Source organism: Bison bison, unplaced genomic scaffold, assembly GCF_000754665.1.
Source record: "Bison bison bison isolate TAMUID 2011002044 unplaced genomic scaffold, Bison_UMD1.0 scf7180017864453, whole genome shotgun sequence".
Lineage (NCBI taxonomy): Eukaryota > Metazoa > Chordata > Mammalia > Artiodactyla > Bovidae > Bison > Bison bison.
Genome location: NW_011495015.1, coordinates 782162 through 790499, shown reverse-complemented (window position 1 = coordinate 790499; position 8338 = coordinate 782162). Strand labels below are relative to the sequence as shown.

Here is an 8338-nt window from a genome sequence, read left to right as displayed (position 1 = left end):
CGCGCGCGGGGCCAGGCTGCTCCGGGTCCCCGACCGTGGTGGGAGCCAGGGCTAGACGAGGGTCGCCGGTGGGACGGCTTCGGGGTGGCCAGCTCACTCCTCAGGGCCGCGCGGGCTCCGGCACTACCCGATGGCGCTGGCTGAGCTCTCGGGTTTGTATGGCGGAGTTTGAGGGGAAGCAGTGACGCTGCCGCCGAGGCCGGGCAGGGGATGCGGGGCAGTGGTAGAGGTGCCGGCGGACCCGGGGCCTCCTCGCCCGCCTCCCACGCCCAGTGACCGAGGCCCCCATCACTTTTCTTTCTTGGGTTCGTCTTAACGTCCAAAAACCCAACCCACTCCTCCTCTGTAAAATCCTGACGATCCTGGTGGCAGTGCCTATAGATTTAAGGGAGGGAAATGGCAACCCACTCCAGTGTTCCTGCCTGGAGAATCCCAGGGACGGGGGAGCCTGGTGGGCTGCCGTCTCTGGGGTCGCACAGAGTCGGACACGACAGAAGTGACTTAGCAGCAGCAGCAGCAGCATGCTTCTCTGAAGATCGTCAAAAGACACGGAGAAGCCATTGAATGCTTTTTTTTTTTTAATTTTAAAATTGAAGGATAATTGCTTTACAGAATTTTGTTGCTTTGTGTCAAATATCAACATGAATCAGCCATAGGTGTGCATATAAATACAGGTTTTCCCAGGTGATTGGGGGTGGAGGGATTGGGTGGGTGAGGCAGTAGTGTGATCTGTGAGCTTCTGAACCTGGGTTCTTAAACAGGGCTTCCTGCCATACCCAGGGTTAGAGAGCTGCCACAATGGAAGGGGAGCTGTCTGGCTGGGGCTGTCTCTTTAAAATTGGGACCCCAGGAAGGTGAGAAACAGACTTTTTCATGCCTCTTTACTCATGTGGTTTAGACGTAAAGGAAAGGCCCTGGTTTTTTTCCTGGTTTCTTCCTCTTCCTCCAACTCCACTCACAACCCTCCCCCGCCCCCAATCCCACTCCTGGGGTAACAGACACTGACAGTTTGGAGTGCATCCTCCAAACATTTCTCCCAAGGACCTCTCCAAGGTCCTCTGGGCACTGAGCTGGTGGGCCAAGTTGTAAGGACGACAGGAACATCGGTTCCTGGCTGGTGTGACCTGGAACAGGAGGACAAGGCAAGACCTGCAAGATTAAGGCTGCCCTTGCCCTTGCACCTGACCCTACAGCATCAATCCCAAACCCAAAACATCTCTGTGAGTAGGAAGGACTTGCTTCTGAAGTCTTGCTTCTGCAGTTACTGTGCAGATGATCTCATGGGGAAGGACTGATCTGCTTAGCCAGCCCTGAGTGCGGGGCTCTGGGCAGAGGACCACCCTGGGGACACACTGTCTCCAGGTCCTGCTTCCATGCTGAGCTCCTCTGATTCACGGGACCCCACCTGCTTCTGCCCACCTGTAACACTTGCTGAAAGGAAAACTTTCATCCTCTGCCTTCCTTAAAGCTATATCTAGGCTGCATGAGACCCCCTGGCAGGCAAGGTGACTGCTGGATTTCTGTTGCCTCTCAGTGGTCCTGGTAGAGTTTTCCTAACTCTGTCTTTTGTTAGTAAGTACCTGCATGTTGCCAAGGCAGGAACCTAATGTTTTTTTTTTAACATCGGATGCGGGTAAGCAATGATCTTAACCCAGTCATTAGTTTGTTCATTGTCTGTGATCAGGAGGCCTTGGTGGTAATGGAAGCAGCCCAAGGTCTCCTGGCCCAGCTCCGGATGCCCAGGATGTCCATCCCCACAGTGTGTGTTGTCACAGACACAGCCTGCTCTGACTTTGTGTCCTGGCAGCGATAACACACACACTGAGATAGTTACAGAGCTCATCTCCATTGCACTTTGTGCAGAGTAGCTGTTTGGTCCTCTTTCCTTGAACAAAGAACTCTAGGTTTTGAATAGCTGCCCTTTGGGACAAATTTGACCAGTCTTGTAGGAGACACAAGGGAGGAATTGACTTTTCTATGGTTACTGATGCTTACTCCTTTCTGGTCTAAACTCATGTTGCTGCTGCTAAGTCACTTCAGTCATGTCCGACTCTGTGCGACCCCAGAGACAGCAGCCCACCTGGCTCCGCTGTCCCCGGGACTCTCCAGGCAAGAACACTGGAGTGGGTTGCCATTTCCTTCTCCAATGCATGAAAGCGGAAAGTGAAAGTGAAGTCACTCAGTCGTGTCCGACTCCTAGCGACCTCATGGACCGCAGCCCACCAGGCTCCTCTGTCCATGGGATTTTCCAAGCAAGAGTACTGGAGTTGGGTGCCATTGCCTTCTCTGAAACTCATGTTAATAACATTCAAAGTGTACAGAGACTTCACGGCCATGTGCTGGATGTGCTTTCTAGCCAAGCATTTTTTTCCCAGAGTCGTGGGGGGTGGGGGGGGCGGGTGGCGGGGCTCAAGGCACAGTAGGGAATGGGCCACAGTCCCGCCAGGGAGCTCCCAGTGGGTCCCCATGTCCCATGTGTTGCTTGTCACTGGCCAGGCATCACTGGAGGGCAGGAAGCCTCTTTGGGGCCAACATGCTCTGCTTCCTGCCACAGTGAGATCCCCCCACCCCAAAACACTGTCCCTCACCTGCTGTCCCTGCAGTTCTTGGAGGCCCCGCCAGGCCTGATGGATGCTTTCCAAGGCCTGTCCCTTCTCTGCCATCCCACAGCTGGGGTCGCACTTTCCTTCCATCACTGTCCTGTCACCTGACTGTGGGCACAGGATCTGTCTGAGCTTTATCACTTCCCGTGGACCCTCCTTGTCCACCCGACAACCTGTTCCTGGGCCCCCTGCTCTCCCCCACCACTTCTAGAATAAACACCAGATCAGAGGGCAGCCTAGAAAGACGCCATCTTATGACCTGGAGGCCCAGCTTTGCTCCACTGCAGTGGAGTTCACATCCATGGTCAGCCAGTGTCCGTTGCTCTATTTCCCACCTGTGTGTGTTACGGTCTCCTCTGTCCCTCCAGAAAAAGGTAGACTTCCCTGTCCCTTCAGTTCTGGGACCTGTGCCCCTCCACGGTTTTCAAGAATCTTCCATGAAGTCTGACTTCTCTTATCTTGATTTCCCTGAAACAATATTATTTCCTTGAAGAACCTGTTTCTTTGTTTTCCCGTGTCCTGAGCCTTTCCCCTTTCTGTTTCATGTGATTACCTGCACCTTCCTGGGGATGAGAGGGTGGCCAACATGATGTGTCATCAGAAGCTGGACTCTAAGACCTCTCAATGCTTCTGGGACAATGTCGCTGTAGGAGGTTGGGGGGGGGCAGGGCGGGGCTGTTTGGCCAGTGACACAAATGATCCCACCAAGAGGACCAGACTGAGTTGGATTAATGTGTTGCTTTGTTCATGTGGCTGGTTGAGCCCGCTGTGCACTTAGCTGGGGCAGAGTAAGCACCTGGTGTTGGTTGAGCCTGTTAGGTGTACCTAAGCCTTTTCTCAACACTGACCCAGTTCTTGGTTGGGAAATTTAAGCATTAAGGACAACAACAACTGGACTTCCTCCTTTATTACAACTGGCGATCTCAGAGCAGTGAGGAGGGAGGCCAGTGCTTATCTGGTCAGTAGTTAAAAGACAATGAGGGCTTTGTGATGGCGGAGCGAGGTCAGAGGATCACTGGTGCTCATAGAGGTGCAAGCGTCTGCAGAGATGAGATTTGGGCCCTAACTGGGTCAGAGCTGTCAGGCCCACAGTGTGCACTGATCCCCCGGGGCCGGGTTCTGAGACGTGAACTTTGTCCTGCTATTTCTCTGGTTGAGCCTGAGCCTTCCAGTTCTCAGGAACAAAGGAATGGGTTTGGGCTCTTCTGCACTAGAGGAGGGTTTCACCAGGGGGCAGGAGGGTGGGAAGGGCATTCCCCCCACCCTGACCCTGGTGACCCTTCCCTCTGCCCTGAGCACCACCCCCCACACTCAGCTGAGATGTGAGCTTGTGTCCTGATCAGGCAGTGAACCTGTTCCTTTCTTTACTCCTTACAGCGAGCTGGTTTTCCATCAGGTTGAGAACAGAGCTGGATTCCAGCTGTAAAGCATCATGGGGTTTACTCTCATTGCCCTGTTTACCAGGTTCCCCAGGAGGAAGAGCACCAAGCAACTTCCGTGCAGCATCACCCTGGCAGACGTGAGCCCTTGGTTGTCGAGTTGTGTAACTGAGGAGCCTGTGTAATTCCCCGGAACGGGGGCAGAGGTCCAGAAGCCATGTACCAGGCCCTCCACTGGGTTGGCTCGGGCCTGGACTCCCTCACTGGGCCGGCCTTGGTCTGGAGGAGAGCTGCGGAGGGACTAGTGACCAGGCCCAGTCTCCTTGCAGCTGTTGTGCTGGACACAGGCTGGGTGGTGACCCTGGAGAGGAGCCAGGGCTGTCCTCCTGGCAGGCAGCTCTCCCTCACCAGCTCGAATTGATGTTTATTGCTTAAGATGAAGTTCAGAAAGATTCTTTATTAACTGGATGACCTTGAGAAATCACTCTGAGCCTTGACTTTCTTACCTGAGAAATGGGGTAATACTTTCCTTGTAAGGTTATAATGAAATTAGTAGATATATTTTAAAAGCCAGCATGCTGCTGGCCATGGCAGGTACTTAGGTGCCTTCAGTCACAAGGCACAAGCCTGATGCTGGCCAAATAAGCTTCAGACCAAATCCTTGCTGGCAGTCTAGGTAAAGAGGCTGTGGCACAGGTTCCGGCATGTCAGGGGAGGGGAGGGGCTTCCCACACAGCACCAGGCATTTCTAAGACGCCAGTGGGGTGCCCGAGGATTCAGCTCAGTCTCGACCCCATCTACCCAGAGACAGTGTCTGATCCCACAGGGTATGGGCTCAGCCCCACAAGACTGCCCCCTGCCTGCACTGTAGATGCCAGTCACAAGTCCAGATTGTCACCTTTGTCTGTAAGGAAAGTCCAATCTAGCTGGAGATATAAAATATAGATAGATAAATGACTGACATATGCAGAGGTGTGTATGAAAGTGAAAAGTGTCCATTGCTCAGTCATATCCCACTCAGTGTGACTCCATAGACTGTAGCATACCAGGCTTCTCTGTCCATGGAATTTTCCAGGCAAGAATACTGGCTGGGTAGCCATTTCTTCCTTAGTCTTACTGTACAAATCTATAACTCTGTGTGTGCCTGATTCTTTAAGTCTGTTCAGCTGTTCCATGGCCTCAAGAAATCATTTACTTAGGCTTTTCAACTCTAAAGCCAACGTTTGCAGAATATTATCCTTATTTCTCCTTTGAGTTTGGTGCCTTCACCTCTCCTCCTCAGTTCCACAAGGGCTTTGAATGTTCTGGTAAAACAGGTGTGATGATACTGTGTTTGTTAATTTTACATATTTGTTTGTTTCTTGGGTATCAGGTACACAATTTTTAATCATCCCCAACCATTGACTTCCTTTCTTTAGGTGCAAATATTAACCTTGTCTTATTTCCATGTACTTTAAACCTCTCGTTAAAGACTCTTTAAACTAACCTCAGTTGGCTTTCACTTGACCCTTCTTTCTAGGCCCCTGACGTTTATGGGGTCGCAGACAAAGAAGGTGCTGTTCACACCCCTCATGCATCCCGCTCGCCCCTTCCGTGTCTCCAACCATGACCGGAGCAGCCGCCGAGGGGTGATGGCCAGTAGCCTACAGGAGCTTCTCAGCAAGGTACCCCCATCAGCCACGAGGGCCCCCAACTCACAGGGTCTCGGGGACAAATAAGTGCAAGACAGGGAGCTTGGGGGAGCCTGCTGGGGTTAAAGGGAACATTGCTGTGTCCCTGTCCCATACAGGACTTAGGTACAGAGATGAGAGCCCTCAAAATAGCCATTAATTGGGAATTCCTTGGTGGTCCAGTGGGTAGGACTCTGAACTTTCACTGCTGTGGGCCAGGGTTTGATCCCTGGTCAGGAAACTAAGCCCTGTGGTATGGTCAAAAATAAAAATAAAATAAAAATAAATTTTAAAAAATAAGAAGGAAACAACCATCATTTGATAATGTGGCTTTAGTTTCTTGACAAGGGAGAATATAGGAGGCACAACTTTAGAAATCTGGTTTTGGTTATAGAGGCCAGGGACCAATTGTTCTTAATCTAAAACAGTGTCCTCAATCACCAAATAAGGAAGAATCATAGACTTTCACCAGAGACAGGACCTGAGCATCCAACACGCTGTCTCTGAAGAAAGAGAGACACGGCTCTCTAAGCATCATGGACACGGGGTCGTTCTTTTTATTTGTCCAAATAAGCGAGACATTTTAGAAACTGAATAGTGTCCACTGTAATTCCTTACCTCACGATGTTGAAACCTCTGAAGAAGTTAGGTCCATTCAACTTTTCAACTTCTCTTTTCCAAGCAAAGTCTGAGTTATAGACACCAGCCAAGGTACATCTTTACCATTTAGATCCTTAAAGTCAGCCAACACTTTGGGGACCATGACTTAATGGATGCCACTGATGGGTCCAAATAGAGTCACTTCAACTGGTGACGCTGGTGTGTTCTGTCTGACCTAGACCTTGGATGCACTGGTGGTCGCCAGCCAACTGGTCACCTTGGTGCTGGAGGAGGATGGCACTGTGGTGGACACAGAGGAGTTCTTCCAGACCCTGGGGGACAACACACACCTCATGGTCCTGGAGCAGGGGCAGAAATGGACACCGGTAAGTGTGTTATCTGGGCGGCAGCTGGGCAGGCTGCTCACCTGGGTAAGTGCGGTCCCCACTTGGAGTTGACTGGCTCACTTTCTGAATAATTCCTCTGTGTTCACCCGGTAACTGGATCTGCTGCCCTCCAGGGATGCTTCTAAGTGTTTCTAGGAAATGTGGCATCTTTGCAAACCTGGACTGTGTGATTTAGAGCCAGTAATTCTGAGGGTCAGGCTTCAGCCAGTGAGGAGCTGCAGACCCTGTTAGGGCGTGTAGATCTGACCTGGATCTCAGGAGGCAGTGAGATGATGAAATTAGGGAGGTATGTGAGGGTGTGACATAGTGTGACACAGTGAGTTAGATAAGCAAAGAAGTGGCATAAAGGGTTTTATTTCTGAGAAAACTATAGATTATAAATCTTGAAAAACATTCCCACCATAAAACATCTAAACATGTAAAGCATAAATATTCAAACATCTTTTTGTATGCCTAACTGACCTTCCCTGGTGGCTTAGATGGTGAAGAACCTGCCTGCAATGTGGGAGATCTGTTTTTGATCTGTGAGTCAGGAAGATCCCCTAGAAAAGGGAATGGCAACCCACTCCAGTGTTCTTGCCTGGAGAATCCCATGGACAGAGGAGCCTGGTGGGCTATAGTCTATGAGTCGGACATGACTGAGCAACTAACACAACTGACCTTCAACAAGGGGAAATCCTCAGAGGTCAACATTCTATGGGAACCAGAATCCAGAGGCATAAGCAGGTACCGAAGTTGGTATCTCCCCTCTGGGCAGCCAGTGACCCCAGCGCTGCTGGAGGCTGGGCAGATGGCCACCCACGGCTCTCTCCCGAGCATTTGGCCTCAAGCTTCCCCCTGAGTCTTTAGAGTCTGCTCAGTTTGAGACCACCCAAGCTGAGTGTAGTTTACAGAAATCAGGGACAGAGATTATTCACTGATGCTCATGACCTAGCTGGTTCCTCCCTCCAGCCCCCATGACCCATATCCTCATCCCCAGAACCCAGGAACTTGTCACTTTACATGGCAAAGGGGAGTTGGTGGGTGTGATTGACTTAAGTATCTTCACAGGAGTGATGACCCTGGATTACCTGGTTGGGTGGTCATCACAGGTCCTTGTAAGAGGGACATAGGAGGGCCAGTGAGGGCGGAAGCAGGGAGCAGTGACAGGAGGATGGGCCAGGGGCTGAAGGACACGGGTGGCTCTGTCCTGCCCAAGCAGGACAGCCCATAGTTCATTCAGCACCCCTGACCCCCAGAACTGTCAGAGCATCAGTCTATATCCTCACTCAGCTTGTGGCCATTGGTCCTAGAAGCCCCAGGACACTAATTCAGAGGGGAAGGGTCTTTTCTGTTTGTTCTGTGAGATGCTCTTCTACTTAGTGGGGGAGTCGGTTGCCACATAACAGGTTGAAGCCCCCAAGTGGTGGGCACGGCAGTGGGCACTGAGCTGCAAGTCAAGTGGTGACAGGAGGCAGTGGACAAGAGTGGCACCAAAGTGATGGTTCTTGGGGGCGGGATGTTTCTCCATCTGGTAACAGTCTGGTTGATGTGAGTCTTACACGGGATCCTACATGTCTGGACTGCCTGCCTTCTGAGGTCAGAGGTCCTGTCCCACTTGTAGGAGTTTCTCAGTGAGGCCACTTGGATTTGACTTGGACAGAACTTCCCAGAAGTATCCACCAGGGGGCTCCCTTCTC

The 8338-nt window shown here is 51.4% G+C and overlaps 1 protein-coding gene across 2 annotated transcripts in view; it reads left to right on the top strand.

The window, feature by feature from the left end:
- CIDEA (cell death-inducing DFFA-like effector a) overlaps positions 1 to 8338 on the top strand; it is an 11750-nt gene that overhangs the window by 891 nt on the left and 2521 nt on the right. For both annotated transcript variants that reach the window (XM_010859067.1, XM_010859068.1), the window contains exons 2-3: positions 5502 to 5646; positions 6492 to 6638. In XM_010859067.1, coding sequence (XP_010857369.1) covers positions 5502 to 5646; positions 6492 to 6638 — 292 coding nt within the window. The remainder of the gene's footprint in view (positions 1 to 5501; positions 5647 to 6491; positions 6639 to 8338) is intronic.